At 41.1% G+C, this 22,485-nt stretch overlaps 2 protein-coding genes across 2 annotated transcripts; one reads left to right on the top strand and one right to left on the bottom strand.

The window, feature by feature from the left end:
* Window positions 1-1,029: 1,029 nt before the first annotated feature.
* N7482_000004 (uncharacterized protein) lies at window positions 1,030-5,271 on the top strand (the record flags this gene model as incomplete). Its single annotated transcript, XM_056682129.1, has 3 exons — window positions 1,030-1,560; window positions 1,644-3,158; window positions 3,562-5,271. The coding sequence occupies 3 exons, from the start codon at window positions 1,030-1,032 to the stop codon at window positions 5,269-5,271; spliced, it is 3,756 nt and encodes a 1,251-aa protein (XP_056545735.1).
* Window positions 5,272-20,126: 14,855 nt separating this feature from the next.
* N7482_000003 (nucleobase cation symporter-1 family protein) lies at window positions 20,127-22,203 on the bottom strand (the record flags this gene model as incomplete). Its single annotated transcript, XM_056682128.1, has 5 exons — window positions 20,127-20,337; window positions 20,431-21,022; window positions 21,088-21,207; window positions 21,274-21,436; window positions 21,535-22,203. The coding sequence occupies 5 exons, from the start codon at window positions 22,201-22,203 to the stop codon at window positions 20,127-20,129; spliced, it is 1,755 nt and encodes a 584-aa protein (XP_056545734.1).
* Between the last annotated feature and the right edge of the window lie 282 nt (window positions 22,204-22,485).

The following is a 22,485-nucleotide window of genomic DNA, read 5'->3' as shown; positions in this document are numbered from 1 at the left end:
TTTCTTCTAGGCAGAATCTTACCATATGTCAAGAATCTGGTGCGAGGGGTAATATATATCAAACTCCACCCTACTTCCAGATTATGTATTATATTTATTTTACCCCTCATCCATTCTTACTCTTTGCAACATCTTTCTTTGTCCATAGCCAGCACTGCCCTATTGTCATCAAACTAAGTAAATCCTGTCATGAATCAAGGATATCAACTTAGGGTTGATGTTGGTGGTATGTTTACTGATATCTATGTTCTCCCTCCTTTTGGTGAAACTGTCTGAGCAAAAGTCCCAACCACAATCCTGGACCAAAGTATTGGTATTCAAGGCGGCATAAGCAAAGGCCGCGGAATTCTTAAAGCGCAATTTAACTAGTCTAGAAAGTTCTAGTTTATCTATCACAATACTATAATAGCTACTAATTAGCCTTAGTAAGGACTAGATCTACTCTAGGGCCTCTAGAGACTTTACTATTACTATGTACAGCTTCCAGAAACTTCAAGGAGTAGTTAACAACAGCCTGAGGATGCCAGAGGATGCGTAGGAACATAAGATGGCTAGATGAATACTGGTAGTGAAGGCAGGATGAAGAGTAGAAAAAGATGTTAAGAAACCTTGATAATTATATTATTTAGCTGGGGATTTGTCCTATATTTATAGCTGAGTCTCACTATGATATTATGTTAGAATAGATATTGATCCAATATACGATATTTATCATAATGCTAGTAATATGTTGAAATCTTATTCTTAACGGGCTTAGATTTGAATGTACTGTTTTTGGTGCTTATAAGAGCATATAAAGCAAAATTTAAATTGATATATAGCCTGGCTATTCAGATATGGAATTGTAACTTTTCGCATTTACTATGTGTTTTTGGGTGGCCCACGCAAGCGGGTTGCTCAACTTAGTGGGAAGCACATTCTACTTCTGGTGGATTACTCAGCCCCAGTGCCTCGTGCCAAGCAGGAAGAGAACGGGACTTCCACTATGCCACACTACTACCCGGAAGACAGCATCCACCGTGGTCCATAATGCGCTTCGGATTGAAGTTTAAATGGAGAAAAAGTGGCACCAACAAATCGAGGATTCCACAGCACCCGACATCGACTCGGCAGAAGGCAGGAGGATCGGGAAGTGACGCGGGCCCCAACCCCGCAGTCTCACCTTCCTCGTCGCAGTCTTCATCCAAGGACAAGCAGCCCCTTTGGGAGAAAGCTTATGATGAGCTTCGCAGAGATGAAGCCGATCTGGTGGCATCATTTGAACGCATTATGACATCAGAATCGCAGGCGAGTCAGGAATGGGACAGATCCAGCAGCGCCCAGGAGACGCAGCCACAGAATCGGCAGCAGCGACTGTCGCTCCTAGTCAACGAAAAGATTAAGCAGATGAACAATCGAAAATGGCGATTCAAAATCGGACAGAAAGATGTGAAGGTACGAGAGATGGTTGACCAGATTGTCAAGATCATGATGATAGCAAAAGATTGTGTGTCTGCGGCTGCTAATTTGGATCCTGTCCATGTGGGATTACCATGGGCTGGAATTTGTGTTCTACTTCCGGTAAGTTAGTACCAGCTGAGATGCTAAGTAAAAGGCTAACGAAGCGGTTGGTTCCTAAGTTGCTTGTGAACGATACGACCCAGCGGAACGATGCATTAGATGGACTCGAGTACATCTCCGTTGTTGTCAGCCGTTTCGTCGACATTGAACAGCTTTATTTGCAAGACAGACCCACCTCGGAAGGCCACGATCTGGAGGTCGCGATTGTGCAGCTATATCGCCAGGTCCTTGAATACCAGGCCAGATCTTCATGCCAATTCAACCGAAACACTGCGGTTCAAACTGTGAGAAATATGGTTACGGTAGATAACTGGAAAGGCATTATTGAGAAGATAAAGTCATCTGAGACCGAATGCGACAAGATCATGCGCATTTTGGACATCAAAGATCAACGCGACCGGATGCAATCATTGAAATCATTAATGGAAGAGCAAGAGTGTAGGGTCCAAGAGGTCCTGAAAATTTTTCAACTGGAGGAGAAGACTAGTCGGAAAATTCTTGAACTGCTCCGCACGACTGACTACGAAACATTTAAAGCACGAAACGGCAAACGAGTGCCTGGGACATGCAGTTGGTTTCTACGGCATAGAGTTTTTCAGGACTGGCAAACTAGTACAATGGGTTACAGCTTGCTCTGGGTGTCTGCAGACCCTGGATGTGGGAAATCCGTGCTAGCAAGGTCTTTGATCGAAAATGAGTTGAAGAGCACCGATTCTCGCAGCACATGCTATTTCTTCTTCAAAGAAGACAATGATAGGCAGCGTACTATAACTGTCGCTCTCTGCGCCTTGCTACACCAGCTCTTCGCGCAAAACCCCGCGCTCATCAGGCATGCTCAATCGGCTTACTCCGTGGAAGGGGAAAACCTACGGGAACTGGCCTTTCAGTTGTGGGACATACTGGTCAGGGCCTCATCTGATCCCGAGGCAGGCGAAATTGTCTGTGTCCTTGATGCCCTCGATGAATGCGAAGAACTGAGTCGTCGCCAATTCATAGGGAGGCTGACGGAGCTCTTCGAAAACAACCACGACAATAAAGAAAAGAAAGCTAGACTGAAACTTCTGGTCACCAGCCGCCTTTACTTTGATATTGAACGGTCTTTCCGCCCAATGACAAAACAGTCCTCCGTGATCCACCTAAAAGGGGAAGAAGAGTCGAAGGCAATCAGCGTTGAAATTGATCTTGTGATCAAATCAGAGATTCCAAAAATCACCGAAGAGTTCTATCTGAGTTCAAAAGAACAAGACTTTCTGGAACAGGAGCTCCTCAGTGTGCCGCACAGGACATACCTCTGGCTAAAATTGATCCTTGAGGTGATTCACAATGAACTGTCTGTCACTGAAACGAAACTACGTCGGATCCTTGGAACTATTCCCAGCTCGCTAGACAAAGCCTATGATGCAATCCTTAATAGAAGCCCTGATATCGAGCGGGCTCGCAAGCTGCTTACTCTTGTGGTTTCTGCCGTTCGTCCCTTGACTCTGGGAGAGATGCGTGTCGCTTTGGCATTGAAACCAGACAGCCGATCTTACGATCAACTGGATCTAGAGAATGAAAGCACCTTTGAGATGACTGTCAGAAATTTATGTGGCTTGTTTGTGAGTGTTATCGACAACAAGGTCTATCTGATTCACCACACCGCAAAAGATTTCTTGCTCGGGAAAAATCCACCAGGTTCCGGGTCTTGGAAGCATTCGCTAGATCCAATAGAGACCAAGTTAATTTTGACGCAAGTGTGCATTGCCTTCTTGAATTTCGAGGGAATTCGACATCGTACCAATTGGTCAAACAGAGACTCAACCATTGAATGTACCAGAATGGTTGAAGAGGCACCACTTTTTAGCTTACGCCGGCCCCAATTGGATCGCTCACAACCGTCATGCACGGTCTGGGTCAAGTTCAGTCCTAACAGGGCTCGTTCTCCGCATATGTGACACCACTTCATTTCGTTACAAACTTTGGTTTTCTGTGTACCAAGATCGATCCCACGGCAATCCCCAGCCTCTCCCTGAGGATCCTCGACATATTCCTAATTCCTTGATGCGCTTTTCTCTTCTTGGAATTCCTGTCGCAGTCAAGTCTTTGCTGGATGAAATGAAAGGGGTTGCCTACTACCACAGTATTTGTCCTTTGCGATTTGTGAATGCGCAAGGTGGATCTGGCCAGACAGCACTGTCGTTGGTTGCACAAAAGGGAGACCTGGAAATGGTCACAATACTACTTACACATGGCGCAGATGTGAATGCAAGGAAAAAAAACGGCGCCCCGCCCCTTTCCCTGGCTGCCGCAGAGGGACATGAGGCAACAGCCAATCTACTCCTCGAATATGGAGCTAAAGTCGAATGCAAAGACAAGCACGGACATCCGCCTCTGTGGTACGCGGTTTGCCGCGGGAAAAGCATTTCCATAATAAAAGCATTACTTGACTGGGGGGCCAACCTTGAATACCAGGATCGAGCCGGCCGAACTGTATTGTTCTGGGCAGCTTTGACCGACGATGAGTCACTAGTCAGGCTGATCCTCAGCAAAGGTGCAAACATGGACCACAAGGATAAAAAGGGCATGACTCCTTTCCTATATGCTGCAGCTAAAAAGCGTCCCCGTGCGCTCAAAGTATTCCTCGAAAGTAACGCCAATGTCAATGCCATTGGCCCTCGAGGATGCAGCGCTCTATGTCTCTCTGCTGAATTCTGGCCGTTAAAACCGGAATCTTTCTATAGATGTGAGCCTGACGATAAACATGAGTTGACTAAAAAGCTATGCCTTGAGACTATGAGGGTTTTGCTGGACAATGGAGCAGATCCTGAGATCGAAAATGTCGACGGCCAAACAGCACTATCACGCGCTGTATACCACAACTCATTTTATGGTGCAGATTTATTGTTAGAGCGCGGGGCAAATCTTGAACATGTTGACTTGAAGCATCGAACTCCTCTCCAGATTGCTTGCAGCCAGAAACCGGGGGTGGAATTTATGTTCCATTACACTGCAGAGCCATCGGTGGAGATTTTGCTCCGTCATGGAGCAAACATCGAGCACAAAGATAATTTGGGATTTACTGCGCTTGCGTTGGCGAGCATGCATAATTTCCACTCCCTTGCCAGGAATCTGCTCAATCATGGAGCCAGAATCGAGACCCGGGATAACTTGCTGTTTACACCTCTTGGGAAGGCCGCCTATGAAGGCTGGTATCAAGTTGTGACAACACTTCTCATGATGGGAGCCCACGTGGAAGTCAAGAATACGAGCGGTCTGACTCCCCTTGCGCTGGCTGTCATGAACTCCCAGCAGCGAAAACCATATGATAGTCCTAGGAAGCGCGACAGTTTAACTCGAAACCATGTTCAAGCGGATGAACAGGTCTTGTTGCCAGAGTCCCATCCGACTGCCACAGTGAAAATTGGCGATTCTTTGTCGATGCAGCGAGATACCACTGCCAATCATGAGAATATTTACACGCCTCGAAACCACCTCCGAGTGGCTGAGCTGCTTTTGTTGCGCAAGGCGGACGTGAGCGTCACTGCGGAAAATGGCCAATCCCTTTTGTTAATTGCGGTGTGCAACGGAGATGTAGAAATGGTGCGGCTGTTACTTAAATGGGGCGCAAACATGGAATGGCAGGAGGGGGACGAAATAACCGCCATTACTTGCGCCGAAGCCAACGGCCACCAAGAAATATTGGCGCTTCTCCGGGGAAAAGTGGAAAAGTAGTGAACGGTAAATGCGCCGGTTCCGGATGAGGAGAGCGAGCTAATTTTAACGCTAGGATGTACGAGGAAGAATGACGAGTTTGGTCAACCTAAGATCTGCTTTGGTAGGGAATCCCGGGTGGGGCAGGGGCAAATAGGGCAGTAAAGTTACAATTTCATTTAAACCTCCGCTTTTGCACCTTCTGTTTTGGACCTTCGAATTGAATTTTACGTGCCGTTTCACAGCTCGCCATTGTTTGTCATTTTGACCGTCGCGGTGAAGTAATAATTACTGGACTAGTGCATTTAATTCGATCAATCAATACAGTAATAAAGACTGTTGCCAATTAATAGAGTATCAACAGCATCCATGACGGGCATTTCCGAAACCGACACATTACCAACAACTAAGATCCAGAACGGTTTAGCGGAAAAGAGCCACAGGATTAATTCTCTGATAGGGGTACGTAAGTAGGCTCGACGAGAACCCAAAATGTTCGCATCATGTTCGTTCATCCAGGTATCCTGCCCACCGCAATGATTGAGACAGCAACAAAGGATCTTCCAAAACGCGCTTTCACATCGAAGCTTGACGATTGTAAGTTACATCTTCACACATGCATATCCCAAGAACAGAGCAAGGGAAATAGAAAGAATATAAACTTATATAAAACGCAGTGGAATTTCCAGCTTCATTCATAATATGGGCGACTAGTCCCTGAAGCAGATTTCTGGAGAGGAAAATTCATCTGGGCGAACTGGGACGTAGACGAATTGAAAGCTAAGAGGGAGGAGTTGCTCGCGTGCCCGCAGTTAACTTTAGGATTACTTGGGTGGCGTTGAGTCTATTCTTATAACTTAGTTTGTTATGCACAATACTTGTTCAACGTATCTCAAACCGTCTTTGCTGTCCTATGGGGATTGGTGAAATTCAGTGCATTCTATTTAGGGGCTTTCTCTTAACTACGGGAGAAAAGGTGGGGCTAGACCTCGGCAAAGACCGGGTCCGGTCCCAAATCTTAGGACCGGGACCGGGACCTCCGGTCCTTGGTCTTTTTTTGAAGTAGTCAGGACCGCACTACGGTCCCCTATAGTCCTTTGCGGTCCCCCGTGCGGTCCCCCGCATGTTCATAATTCTGCCAAGACCTTCCATTTTCGGCCGCATAAACTGATAATTCAGCTGCGTTTATTACTATTATTAAATACTGTTTTAGTATATATACTAATATTCATGATAAACTAGGCCTAATTATTGATAAAGTAGGTAAAATAAGCTTATATATTAGAATCTTATTTATTAAAGTATAAGAACTAACTAAAATTTAAGTATTTTACTACTCTAGTAGAGAGATTAGGGGGGGGGGGGTAGGAGTTTTATTAGTTTTATAGTTAGAAATATATATTAGCTAGCTAATATCCTTAGTATTAATTTCTGATAGCCGTCGGAAATTTCGATAGCTATTAGAATTTAATACTATCTACTACCTAGATACTATTAATTTCCCTAGTTATAAAATACTTGACGGCCGTTAGAAATATAGGCTATCTACTAAGATATTATTAATATCCTTAACCTAGATCTCTAATAGCTATTATAGCTATTAGAAACCTATATATAATCCGCTATCCCTAAGATAGCGCTTTTTAAGCGAGGGTAGCGGTTTTTTAGTAGTCCTTAAGGTCTTTTAGTAGTCCTTAAGGTCTTTTAGCGGTCCTTTAGCGGTCCTTACGGTCCTTTAGCGGTCCTTTAGCGGTCTTAGAGGTCTTTTAGCGGTCCTTTAGCGGTCTTTACAATTTTAGACCGTAAGGACTATAGTAAAGTAGGTCTTATTAGCTAATTACTATCTAGAATCTAGCTAGTTCTATCTTAAATTATCTATTAATAATTTTTCCCTTATAGTAATCCCCCTAATTATTTATTTACCTTAATAAAAAGATAATTATATATCTTTCCTATTACCCCCTAGCCTTACTTCCTACCTTCTCTTATATACTACTTATTAATATATTATAGAGCTAGGTATCCTAGTTCTCTAATAACTATCTTTTATTAGTCTTTAAGGATAACTCTATAGATATACTCTCTTTTCTTATATCCGATAGGCTATTTAATCTAGATAAAGACGAAATACTAACTTTAACTCCTAGCTTAATCTTTATATAACTAGTAATACCTATCCTAATTCTAGAGACCCTTAAGCCTATTAGTCTATATAGAAAGAAGTAGTTTCTTCTTTAGATAGAGATAGTTAATAAAGATTTTATCGACTAGTAGCGAAGGACTAACTATAGAAGCCGAATAGAATAAAATATCTTTAAGGGTAAACGCTAGGTAGGTACTTAGGAATACTTCTACTAGGTTACTACTATCTCTAATAGGTCTCTTAAGGTAATATATAAGTAGTATAATTATATCTTTACTTATTCTACCGACCGGTACCGAGGAATATTAACTATAAATAGATATTATTTATAAGCTATTACCTATTAAAAAGGAAGGAGTAAGATATAAGATATTAGAAAGATAATCTTAAATAGGGTATAAATACTATCTATAAGGCTAATTTATACTAATTTATATAATTATCTCTAGGTAAATTACCTATCTAGTAAAAAAGGCTTCTTAGTAAACGCTTAGATAGATAGGTTAACTACCTTTATCGTTACTATACGCCTACTATTTTAGCTTATTAAGTATCCTAAATTTTACGCCTTTATCGAGATAGTTTCTTTTACCCTATCTATCCCTAAAATACTAAATACTAGGACTATCCGTCGGTATCTTTAGAAGATAGTTATAGAACGTTAGGAGTCTCTACTTTAAATACTCCTAGAGGGTACTAAGCTTTCTATTATATTAGATTACTAGACCTCTCCTTTTCGCTAAGTATTTATAGTAGTTACTAGCTATTTTATTAATCTTAAGTAGAACTATTATAAGATTCTACTTAGTTTTAAACCTCTCTATAGCTCTTATATAGGCGCCTATCTAAGTAATATTCTACTTAGGCTACTTAAGAAGTATTAAATTACTAATTATATACTTATAGTTATAACTAATAATATATCGAATAATAGTATATTACTAATTACTCTTAAAGAGGCTATTTCGTCTCTTAAGCTTCCTAGTTATATACTAATTATTCGTATACTATATATTATATATATTATATAACTTAGTCTTAAGGAGCTTCTTAGTGTTACGGACCTCAAGAAGGCGCGGGGACCGCAGTTATTTGAGGAGCAACCGTGAACCAATCGCCTACGGACGCTAAGGAGTAGCGTCATTACGTGCGTTTCGGTATACTTGGGCATGCCCCGGAAGGCCCTAAGACGTTCCGAAAAGAGAACCAGAAACGGCCTGCAGCTAACTACTACGGACAACACCTACTTATATAATAAGGTGGCTAGCGTAACGCAGGAAACGGCTACCATTTTACCCGCACTCAGATTACGCCCTAAGTGCTAGGTACTGGTAAAACTGCACGTAACCTCTAGTGGTAGAAGGGTAGATTAGTATACGGGTAGATCGTACTAAGACTCATCTACCACTCTACTATCTACTACCTATACTATTACGAAGGACTGGATATATAAGGACACTTATTTAGCATTATGTATTTAGTTTTTCGCGATTAATTATATATTGTTACTTAGTTACTACCTTTAGTACTCTACTTTATAGTTTACCTTTAAGATAACCTAACCTATAAGTAGGGGAGCTCACTTCGTAGTAATACTTAGTAACTGACCTACTTAGTGCGTACCTCTAGCACGTTCTATAAGATACTTAATAGGACCCGAACCCGACGTAAGGCTAAGCATAGTAACGGTACGGTTACGAGACACTCTTAGAATCCGTAGTTAGAACTAGGTAAGTATAACCCGGCCGCTCTAACTTATAGTGACTAGTCGGTACCGCGTAATATATTAATCGCCCTATCTTTAAACCGTAGAGCATAGTCATTATAGTAGGTAACGATAGCACCTTAAGTAACGTTTCGAGTAGATCGAACGCTGTACCTACTAATACGTAACTTATAGAGATGATATCCTAGTTATAAGAATAGCTCGTATAGGTAAGTAATACCCGTACGCTAGCTATAGTTAAACCACCGAAACCTAAGTTTTATTATAGTAAACGAACTAAGCTTCGTTCCTTCTTAACTTAGATAGATATATAACTCCGCTTAATTAATTATATAGAAGAAGCTAATAGAGTGATCTACGCTTCTACCTACCTCCGCGGACAAGCATTCGAATAGTTTAAGCCTTATATCCGGGAATTCAACGATAAACCCCTAGGGGATTAGGGAGACGTTACTACGGAAATCTTCGTATCCTATAGAACTTTTAAGAAAAAATTAGAATAAACCTTTAGTAATATCGATACCGCAAGAATAGCGGAGAGATAACTAGATCGGCTACGATAGACTAGATCAGCTAATATATACACCGCTGAATTCTAATAGATTATTTCGTACCTTAACTTCGACGACGATACCTATATTTAGCTCTTTAAACGAGGACTTAAGGAAGACGTTAAGGACGAACTTATAAGGATTAACTGACCGGAAGAACTTTATAAGATAATTAAACTCGCAGTTAAATTCGATAATCGACTTTATAAACGCAAACTCTAGTAACGGGAGTAGTAATAAGGAGATAACCGAGGGACGGTACTACACTAATACCGCCGTCACGAAGACAGGCGAGGATAACGACGAAACTAGCCGAGGGAGTTATACAGCGACCCCTATAGACCACGACTAATAGAGCTTAACGCAGCGAGACTCCCGACCGAAGAAGAAAAACGGCGGAAGGACAATAACCTATACTTCGAGTATAGGAAGCTAGGATATCGGGCGCATAAATATAATAAACGTAATAACATAAAGCTATAGGTACGTAAGCGAGACAACGGACATAATAACGTAAAGCCACAATAGCTAAGGGCCACTTAGGACAGCAAGGTCCGACCCCAATAGCTACGAGCTACTAAGGGGCCTAAAGAATAGGAACTAAGCCTAGAAGAGGCCGAACACGCCTACGACGACCGAGCAGAGATTATAAGGAACGCCACGAAAGGTAAAACCACGGATACCTTTACGGACGATATCGAATACCGCAGCCTAAACAGCGTAGAGTACGTAATAGAGAATTTCCCCGAGATAGACTAAGAAAACATCGAGAGCTAAGGGTAGACCTAGTACAGTCCCGGGAATACTATCGACTCCTAGGAACTATCCGATAAGTACTAGGAATAGGGCGCAGGGATCCTAAAAACACTAATCGAGATTCTAGGAACCCTAGAGATCCTAGAGACTCTACCCTAGCTCCTAGGGACGGATACGACTGAACAGCCTTAAGGAAAACCCTAGAAAGCTAATATCATCGCAGATATTAAGCGACTACAGAATAAACTCTAAGATTTATTTTAAAATAAAGAAAGAAATAATAGCTAGATAATCGATAAAGCCCTCGAAATCACTAATTAGTTATACGAACTATACTAGTTAAAGGTAAAGATCGAGGACGGACTTTATCTATACTAGCAAGACTATTATATATACTAAAGATACGTATAATACCCTAACTACCGACTTAGATCTATAATAGGATACTACGACGAAGGATGTACGATATATATAGCAAGAAAAATCGAAAATAGTCTAGAACTAAAGCCACTACGACGAGAAAAGAAACTAAATTAGAGTTCGGAATATACGGGACTCTAGTATAGAGACCGGAGAATAAATACTAGACTATAATATCTCGTAGCTACTATATAGGGTACGTATATAAAAATTACTACTAACATCGCGTTTCGATTAACTAAAGTAATACTCGATTTAGGAGCAGTAGGAAACTTTATAAGCCTACGGTATAAATACCGCTATAAGATCTAAGGCGTAGAAAAGCTACGACCTTAACCTATCATCGGACTTAACAGAGAGAGCCTAGGACTAGGGATCACGTATAAGAGTAGACTATTACTAGTAGTCATCGGAGACTACTTTAAGGTAATCAACTTCGATATTACGAGCCTCGGAGAATATAATATAGTACTCGGAGTACTATAGCTAAGGAAGTATAACCTAGCTATTAATTAGTAACAGGGATATATATTATTCGACAGATACGACTACCGATAAACTAGCGAGATATAGACCGGAGATAAAACACGAAAAGCGCTAAAGAGACCTAGCGAAGGGGACGTAGATACTTATAAGAACCCTTACGAAGGAGAACTTAAGAGGAGTTTTCGGCTAGGAGGTAGGCCTAATAAGAGATTAACCGATATTAGGGACATCGCGATAACCGAATAATAACCGGATATAACTAATAAGGAACTTAAAGAATACGTTCTCGTTAGCGACGAAGAAACATCCCTTTACGCTACGGGAGCGCTAGAAGAAGCATATAAGATCCCCGAGGAATATATCGAATTCTAGGATATATTTATACTACTACTAGACGGTAAACTACCGGAATATAGCCTGTTCGACTATAAGATCAAAATCAAGGAAAGTAAGGAACTAAAGTTTATACTAATTTACCTACTATTATAAAAGGAGTCAGCGACACTATAAGAATATATCAGGGATAACCTTAAGAAAGGAAATATCAGAAAATCGAAATCGTTAGTAGGATACCTAATCCTATTCGTACCTAAGAAAGGAGGAGAACTTCGGATATACATTAATTATCGATAACTTAACGATATTACGATTAAAGACCGACATCCGCTACTACTAATTAGTAAGATATAAGATATCATTTAAGGAGCGAAATATTTTAGTAAATACGACATCACTAACGTATATAATCGACTTCGAATTAAGGCAGGAGACGAATAGAAAATGGCATTTAGGACTAAGTTCGGTCACTACGAATACACCGTTATACCTTTTAGACTTACTAATATACCTATATTATTTTAACGCTTTATCTTTACTGTATTAGAAGAATATCTCGACGAGTTCGTTATTACGTACCTAGATAATATCCTCGTATTCTCTAAAACTAAGGAAGAATACCTCTAATATAATAAGAAAGTGCTATAGAAGCTAAGGGAAGTAAAAGTCACACTTAAACTCAAGAAATACGAGTTCTATATCCAGGAAACAAGTTTCCTCGGATATACTATTAGCCCCGACGGGTTAGGGATAGAACAAGATAAGATTAAGAGTATTCTTAAATAGCTAACTCCGATATACGTTAAGGACGTTTAGAGTTTCCTCGGATTAGCTAATTACTACCGAAAGCTCGTTCCGAAATACTCATAATATACGGCCGGACTCTACTAATTTACTAAAAAGGGGGTACTATTTAAATAGGACGACGAAGCGGAAAAGTCGTTTACAGAACTTAAAGAAATATATAATAAGAAAACAGGAGAGGTAATTCTTATAATCTTTAACTATAACGCACTAATTATTATAGAAACCGACGCATTAGACTTCGCGCTCGGCGTATAACTTATATAACTAGGAGAAGACGGTAAGTTCAGACCTATTACCTTTTAGTCTCGGAAAATAATCCTAGCAGAGCTTAATTACGACATCTATAATAAGGAATTATTAGCTATAGTATCAGCATTCTAAACCTAGAGAGCGTACCTAGAAGGAGCGAAACATACCGTAATCGTATAAACAGACTACTATAACCTTATATACTTCACGATAACGAAAAAACTCACACAACGATAAGCTAGATAGATAGAAACCTTAGCCTAGTACGACTTTAAAATAGTACACTATAAAAGAACTAAAAACGTAGTCGTAGACGCACTAAGTCGACGACCCGACTACGAACTAGGGACTAAAGAAGCAGTACCTACTATCTTAACCACGAACGACAAGGGATATATTATCTATAACCACTAAATCCTCGTAGTAACTAGCGAAGTATAGGATAATAAATAGCTACAGAAGATTCGAGAAGCTATAACTAACGACGAATTAATATAGAAGATTTTAGGCAATAACACCGCACTAACTAGAAATAGCTTAGTCTATATTTATAGCTTAGTATACGTTCCTAGAAACTTACAGACTAAGATTATCTAATTATACCACGACGAACTAACATAAGGATATTTAGGAATCGAAAAAATAATCGAGAAAATTATACAGAACTACTATATCCTAGCGATATACAGAAAAGTTAAAAAATATATCTAGTAATATAACTTATATTAACGGAATAAGCCGTCTCGATACGCACTATATAGAGAGCTATAAGTAGCGGAAACACCGACCCGACTATAGGAGTAGATCACTATAGATTTTATTACAAAATTACCTATCTTAGAGGGGAATGATATAATTATAGTAGTCGTAGATCGACTAACTAAATATATATATATAATCCTAACAACCGAAACTATTAACGCGTAAATAATAGCTAACCTACTACTTAGATATATATTCGCTAACTATAGAACACCGAGTAAGATCACCTCGGATAGAGATAAACTCTTTATATCTAATATATAGTAATCACTTACGGATTAGATCGGTATTAAGTATAGACTCTCTACTGTATACTATCCTTAAACTAATAGACAAACAGAACGAGTTAACTAGACCCTAGAATAATACCTACGTTATTATATAAACTACTAATAAAATAATTAGATAGGATTATTACTAATAGCGTAATTCGTATATAATAACGCTATATACTCGACGACTAAAGAAATACTATTCTTCGTAAATTATAGGCTTAATCCTATAATCATCGGAGAACCTATCGGTAAATAACTAATTACGGAATTATTACGACTACTAGTAATAGGGATAAAGTAATTATATCTTTAACTATCTAGAGACATCGAGTTTCTTAATATATATATAAAATTCTACTACGATTAGTTATGCTAGGAGGCGCTAGACTTTTAAGAGGGAGAGAAAGTTTACCTCCTACGACGTAATATTCGTACTAGACGACCTAGTACGAAACTCGATTACCTTAAATTAGGACTATTCGAAATTATAGAAAAAACAGGACTACTTAATTATCGACTAAAGCTACTAGAGAGTATACGACGTATCTATATAATATTTTATATCTTATTATTAGAAAAAGCACCTAGAAACGTCGAAATCGCTACTAATATAGAAATCGAGGAAGAAATAGAGAACGAATATAAGATCGAGGAAATCCTAGTAACGGATAAAGTTAACGGGAAATCTTACTACCTCGTAAAATAGTAAGGATACGATACCTCAGAAAATATATAGGAACCTATTAAGAACCTAATAGGCTACTACTAGCTAGTTTAATAGTTCTATTAACGAAAAGAGAGCTACCTAGCCCGGAAACGTCTAAACCATCCTAGAAGGATAAAGGCAACTAAGTAATCTCCTAAAATATCTAATTAAAGTTCGGATCCTCGGTAGTAGACGCTAACTACTAAACTTTAAAGGCAGAAGGAGTAGCCTACTCTAGGGACGACGTCTTTTTATTAAGAATTCTTAACAATTTAGTATTATATTCTGATATTTTAAAACCTTTTTACTTAAGGAAGGCTATTTATTTTCGTAAACGACGCTATCGAGATATAGCTTCCTAATACTATTTTTATTTATATAATAATTATTAATATAGCTCTACGAGACGAGACTGTAAATCGCTTAACTCGGGTTCTAATAAGTTAAGTTTACTTTTATTCTTTTCGATGTCGGAGGAAAGTTTATCCTTAGCGCGACGTAATAAATCCTATTCCCGGCTAGTATAAAACTCTCGCTTATATATCCGACCAGCGCGAGTATAAGAAGCACACTTAGAATATCGACGACTCCGATCTATTATATACTCTTCACTAGACTCCCGATAATAATCGTAAGGAACAGACGCGATAAAGCTATTTATAACGATATATTTAGCTTAACGAATACGACTAGCGACCTAATCGCGGGGAATAGGAAGTTTAGGAATACCTTTAAGAACAGAGTCAGCCTTACGTTTAGGTATAATAAATAGATATAACGGGGCAAAAAGAAAAACAGAAAAATACTATACCTACCTAAGGGGGCACTAACATTTAAAAGAAAATCCTTTAAGGATAAAGGACTAGAAGGGAGGGGATAATATTACGGACCTTAAGAAGGCGCAGGGACCGCAGTTATTTAAGGAGCAACCGTAAACTAATCGCCTACGGACGCTAAGGAGTAGCGTCATTACGTACATTTCGGTATACTTAGGCATACCCCGGAAGGCCCCAAGACGTTCCGAAAAGAGAACTAGAAACGGCCTATAGCTAACCACTACGGACAATACCTACTTACACAATAAGGTAGCTAGCGTAACGTAGGAAACGGCTACTATTTTACCCGCACTCAGATTACGCCCTAAGTGCTAGGTACTAGTAAAACTATACGTAACCTCTAGTAGTAGAAGGGTAGATTAGTATACAGGTAGATCGTACCAAGACTCATCTACCACTCTACTATCTACCACCTATACTATCACGAAGGACTAGATATATAAGGACACTCATTTAGCATTATGTATTTAGTTCTTCGCGATTAATTACATATTATTACTTAGTTACTACCTTTAGTACTCTACTTCACAGTTCACCTTTAAGATAACCCAACCTACAAGCAGGGGAGCTCACTTCGTGGCAACACTCAGTGACTAACCTACTTAGCGCGCACCTCTGGCACGTTCTGCAAGATACTCAACAGGACCCGAACCCGACGTAAGGCTAAGCATAGCAACGGTACGGTTGCGAGACACTCTTGGAATCCGCAGTTAGAACTAGGCAAGTATAACCCGGCCGCTCCAACTCATAGTGACCAGTCGGCACCGCGTAACACTTAGCTAGATAGATACGAACCTACGAAATAATAGGGAAGAGATAGAATAGGCCGATTAGGGAGATAGCGCCCGGTAAGAGAATCGGAAGATTATATAGATCCTAAATAAAGTATACTATACCTCCTTTCTGCTATTATTTCTCTATTTAATACTAACTATATAATATCCTCTAGGTTCGAAAGATTACTATCTATATTAATAAAAGCCCCTAGCGCTATAAGAGCTTTAGTATACTTTAGACTAAAGAACTAAAGCTTATACTAATATAAGATATCTAAATACGCTAGAATTCTACCTTTCTGATGCTTCGGTACGTATATCGGCTATAGACTATATTTAATAGATTTTATGATTAGTTTAATCTAACTAATATAAAGCTAGATAAGGATGAATAGCGATAGGTTAACTATTTACTATTAATTACCTATCCTTTCTTTAAGTTTACTTTATCTCTATTAGCGATAACTAATGTAACTATCTATAATATATTTAGGATCTATAATACCTTATTTACCTATATTAATAAAATAAAAGTATAGCTAGTACGAAAGAGAGTTAGGTAGAAGAAGGTAATAAAGCTAGCGCTAGAGTATAGGCGCGAAAAGCTTATAGAGTATTATAGCTAGACTAATAATATTCTAAATAATCTCTATATAATTAGGACTATCTTAGGCCTATAAAATAAGCTTAAGTTCTTTAGGATATTAGAATAGGAGAAATACTAGGTACTACGGTATTAAGAGTCCCTTAAGACTTATATCGAGCCTTACTAATAGTACTATATAGAGATATAGTTAATATTAATTACCTAGTTACTAAGTAACGATATCTCTAATATTAATATACTTCTAAGATCTATTACCTCTCTCTAGTTAACGCTAACTACTCTAGATAAAGTTATAAGATATCTTAGAAGTAGTAAGTCTAATAATACTCTTTTATACTAATATATCTTAGCTTTTATTAATATTATATCTCTCTAGGTATTATTTAATTAATACCCCTAGTCTTCTAGAAGGCCTATAAGGTAGAGTATCCTATCCTAGCAAGCCTTACTCGAGATATCTTTATAACTCCGGCTAGTAACTCTAGGGTAAAAAAGCTTTTTAACTCTACTTATAATATATATTACTATCGCCGTAGCTTATTAAAACTATAGACTATTTAGGATCTAATAATATTTATATATATAATAAGATTTAATATATAGTTAAAGTAGCTTATACTAATAGATAAGTTTCTCTCTACCTAAGAGAAGTATATAAAAAAAGAATAAGATAATACTAAGTAAGACGATAAAAAGTTTAATCCTATTAGCGATAATAAAGAAAGTAGGATAATAGACACTTCTATAGAAGTATCTATTTAGTAGCCTAGTTAACGAGCACTAGGGAAAATAAGGGCTATTAATAGTTAGCTTACTAAGCTAGAAGATAATAAGATCCCTCTACCTAATTTTAATATCTAGAGGCATTTATTAGGGCGTATCCTAAAAAGATTAAGATATAATATAGATTTTATATATAATTAGCAGAGACAAAGAATCAGATTTTTTCGGCCGAAATTATTATTATTAGTTTTTTCTGCAGAAATCCTCTTTAAGCTAAAATTAGCCTATATAAATAAAGAATAAAAGTAGAATACTAAAAAATACTAACTGATTCTACATAAAATATATATATCACGGGGTTTCCTATATTTATCTTGTTTACAGGACCGCATAGGGGACCGGGACCGCAGTAGTGCGGTCCTAAAAAAGTCAGGACCGCCCAGCGGTCCTAAAAGTAAGGACCAAGCCCTACATGGTGCGGTCCGGTCCCGGTCCTGGTCCGGTCCTAGGCGGTCCTTGCCGAGGTCTAGGTGGGGCCATTGAGAGCATTGAGCCGTGGTCCTTGGGATTGCCGTCGACACAATGTTATACGCCTGTTAGCCCTCGCCTTCGTCCTCGTATTCGGCCGGAAGACTTACCATGTCCAGGGCAACCTAAAAACCGAAGCTCGCAAGCGAACGGTTAGCCTACAATCCAGACATCAAGAGCTACCGTGGTCTACCAAAAACATGCCTAGTAGTAGCGCAATCATCACCAGGAACAGCCGCACGCTAGTTAGATGAGCTAGCTCCTTCATGGGACCCCTAGCTAACTCCTCCGACAAGAGACTTTTTTGATTGTACTTTTTTTCCCTGCAGGAGTGTCGTCGGGAACCATAATATAGGATGGGTTAGGTAGACAAGCAGAGTAGTAGGAAGCAATTCACGTAGTCCGGCCAGATCAAAGCTTTAATGCGGACTAAAATAGCATACTTACGCTAGTATTGGGTAAATCAGCCAGCTAGACCGAGGGGACGGCGCTTATATTTTTTTAATATTATCATTATAGATCGATTCAACACGCGTCTAGGTTAAGGTGAGAGCATAGTGGGATCAGCGGAAGGATTCCACGCTAGATAGGATAACCGGAAATATAGGAACGGGACCCGGAGTATAAAGGGGTGCATCCGCCACATTAGAAAGATCTCGATCCTGGTAAATAAGTACATATCCCTCCACTAATCCGCCAGCGAAGGTGCAGCTCTCCAGTACCATGAAGGACGGCTATTCATGGTCTTATTACCCTGATGTACGCCATTTATTCTCTAGGGCTCTGAGCAGCCAAACTGTTTCGGCATACAAGGGGTTGTGCTCGGGGGTAGGCGTGTACACTTCAAAGCCGCAAGCCCACAGCTGCAGTCAATCTGGCAGCGACAGCCCTCTACATCTTGAGTGATCATGTGTACTTCCATTGACGTGGTGGCTATAATGTGCGACATTAGCAGTCGGCCAGCTCCGACACCAACAATTAGCGTTCTTTGGTCGACCTGGTCTGGGTCATTCCTGGTCTTCCCCAACTCGCCGCTGGGCATGTGGTACTCCCCCGGGGGCTCTCTCTAATCAAGCCAGTACGCCTAACTACGACGAGCGATGGCACCTGCATCGTGCCAATTCCTGCTCTGCTTGGTTCGCTTCCTCTTTTTCATACCAGATTTTGCCCGAGCCCTGTATCCATAGACATGGGTTGTACTACTGACAATAGTGTGCTTCCAACTCTATGTACATCTTATGTCCCAGGTTCGGGCTTTGTGGTCTTATCCAGATGCTCATCAATTATTATGACTACCAGCGGCCCAGCTCCGGCGGCCCGCTCGGGTCATCTGAATTATGACGGAGCTTGCTGACCTGCGCTTTGAGCCTCGCGCGAATGCTTTGGTCGGCATGGGGTGTTCCTGCCTGCACATCGATCGATGGCGCGTTCCTGACTAGTTGCAGCCTTGTTCCTAGCAGAAATTAAGTTGGCCTTTTTGAGGCAATGACATACTCATAGTTGAATCAAAGGTTCGATCAGCTAGCTCGACCAGCACTCTGTTGCCCGATTGGTGTCCAATAAAGCTGTCTGGCGATGCTGCCTCCTTGTCGGCCGCTCCTCTGTGTCATTTGCTCACGTCGTAGCTATAAACCTATCAGCGAGTGCATTTCTGTATTGTCGACGATATCCAATGCGTATTCCTTTTGGTGCTTTACTCCGTATAGGTGCATACGTCATGATAATTTCCGCGGTGGAACATGATCCTTGGTTGCAAAAGCCTTTTGTTCATCCCCTGCTGCGCCAGTGAAGACGTTTGCCATTTCCGTTTTGCCTTGTTCATGGCCCTGTCTTGGGGCTCTTGGGGAATCACGATTACAAAGAGCTTTACGGAAACAGATACAGCTTTACGGTACAATGCAGTTCTCATTTATTCGTTGTTGATTGTTACTCCTATCACCTTACAATTCACATAAGTATTTGATGGACTAGTAAGATGGCCAGGCAACCAGCTGATCCTTTGGATGAAAAAGCTCATTACACAACAAGGTATTTCACAATAAGGTGAGCGAGGCCTGTCAGGGTCACTAAAAATGGCAGCGCTTAGTGAGGGACAGCAGAGTACAAAAAGGTACTCGCTGCCCATGGCAGTAAGCCAGCAGCACCGCCTTAGATGATGGTCGCGTCATAGTAGCCGTAGTTATAGAAGCCTACACCTGAATGGCCCGACAGATAATGTTTCGCTTCTGTCCAGGCAATTCCGCACGACGTTTCTCAGTATTCTTGGCATCTTGCTCTGCAATGATTTCCTCCCCCGTTTCGGGGTGGTCCATCTGGGATTCCATATGGGGGAAGAATCGATTAAACCCCCAGTAGAAGACACCAGCAGCAATAAAAGAGTAGATGTACCCGATGGCGAAGCTGTACAGAAATAAATCAGCTTGGGTTCAGTCTAAGTGGAGTTTTTCTCAAGCCCCCTCTCAGAGAACATTGTGCGGAGTTAAAGTGACCTACAGATGCTGGCCGCCAACAGATACACTGGTGGTATCTCCTCCAGCGTCAACGATGTTGTTGACAAAGCCAGGCAGGGGCGGAGCGCAGCCAATGAAGAAAGCAACAACGGCGCGCCAGTTGGTAGCAAATTTTGGAGAGTATCGGTATATGCCGTGAAAGTTATACATGTCAGGCACAGAAACGTTGCCGCGTCTGACAATGAAGTAGTCGCACATGAGAATGGATGTCATGGGACCCAAGAAGATAGTGTAGCCTCCGAGGAAGGCAAGAAACTTCGCGGCTGATGCGAGAATCTTCCACGGGACAAAGGCCCAGCTACCAATAAAGGCAGCGAGCAGTTGGCCTCGGCGAATGTTGATATATTTAGGGGCGAACGCCATGAGGTCGTTAGCAGCACTAATGGAGTTTGCGGAAATGTTGATACCGAGAGTGACGATGATCAAACCGATAGCGGCGAACGCAGCAGCAGCACGTCCAGCGCTGGAACCGGACTCCATCCACAAGCTGATAATTTCAATAGGATTCCATATAACTTCACCATATGCTGTCTGAGCAGCAGCGGCGGTGAAGATGCCTAGCAGGCCAACAATTGCTAGACGCCCAATTTGTTAGAGAACTAGAGAAAATGTATGTGGACATGTCTGGTAGTGTACATACTGAAGATGCACGGGATGACGATTGCTTGGACATTCTGTGCGCTAGGCTTATCGGCGTATCTCGAGAAATCGGCAATGTTTAAACCTAATGTGGCGTAGTTGCCCAAAACTCCGTTGAGATCTACGAGAACAGCACAGGTCAGCAAAGGCATTAAAGGAACTACAATTGCAACGAGAAGTGACTAACTTCCGAAAAAGGCCCAGGCGAGGACTGAGCCGCTCACAGTAGGTCCTTCAGTGATGACTGTACTCTTGCTGATGGTACCACCAGCCTTGTGCAGCGTGTCTCCGAAAATAGCCAAGAAGGTAATGGGTGCGATTACTGACTTGAAGGCAAAGAAGTATTGAACCTTGGCAGTATTAGTAAAAGTCCACCAGGCGAGTAAACCAGGGAAAGTCCTGAGGAAGCAATTGGGGGGTTGTTGGCTGCATAGATCATAGAAAGTACCTTGGTATATGGTATGCATAGGAAGGGCAGCTGGAGGAGGAAATAGAGAAGGAATGCAACCATTCCCGACGTAGTGATGCCCTCATCTTCAGAAATATGATTGGGAATGTTGGCGAAGCTTGGCCAGATGGCTGTGAGCAAGACAGCCATGCATTGACCACCTGTGGTTGTTTGGACACCAAGCCAAACAATGGCGAGGACGCAACGGGATAGGACGACAAAGTAGCTGAAGTAGTAACCAAATGGCATTCGCGCGAGGACGGGGAATGGGGTATGAAGAATGGCCCCAATCCTGCCATTGAACGTGATGACGAGACCCATGATGGTGTTGCCAAGGACACAAGCACCAATGGCCATCCTCCAGTCGAGGCCGACTGCAATCATGGAAGAAGCCACTTCCCAGTTGGAGACAGCCCAGGCATCGGCCATCCAGTAGGCGACATACGCGCCCCAATTCCAGGTGCGTTTTGACGGGGGAATTGGGTCGAAGTCAGCATTAGAGGCTCTCGGCGTGGCAGCGAAGCTGCCCTCCTCCTGACGAACTTCCCAGCTGAAGCCAGGCAGGCGTCGTCTGAGGTTGCCCACGTGACTGGTCTCGAAAGTCTCATTGTTGGAGGAGCTTTCGGCGGGGCTCTTCTCAGATATCACCTTGTTCGTTTCGCATGCCATGACAGGTGATGGTGTCAATGTGGATGTGACATGCAGAAGCAGCGTGTATAGGATGTGTTGATCGGAAATGAAACTTATGTATTGGTAGGTGCGATATTTACATATATCACAGGATTTGAGGAGTAAGATTAGAGCAAGAAAGGAAGGGAAAGTGCCCTTCTGGGTGACTATAGGTTGGCTCAGCCCATTTTTTATCGGCCGTCTCTCATACCATAAGTTTTGGTCCCCATATGACCTGCGCCGACCCTCTTTCCAAAATTACCCTCTTACACAATCTTACGC

Source organism: Penicillium canariense (genome assembly GCF_028826845.1).
Source record: "Penicillium canariense strain IBT 26290 chromosome Unknown utg000001l_segment0_segment0, whole genome shotgun sequence".
In the NCBI taxonomy this organism is placed as follows: Eukaryota; Fungi; Ascomycota; class Eurotiomycetes; order Eurotiales; family Aspergillaceae; genus Penicillium; species Penicillium canariense.
This window is presented reverse-complemented; position numbering and strand designations above follow the sequence as displayed.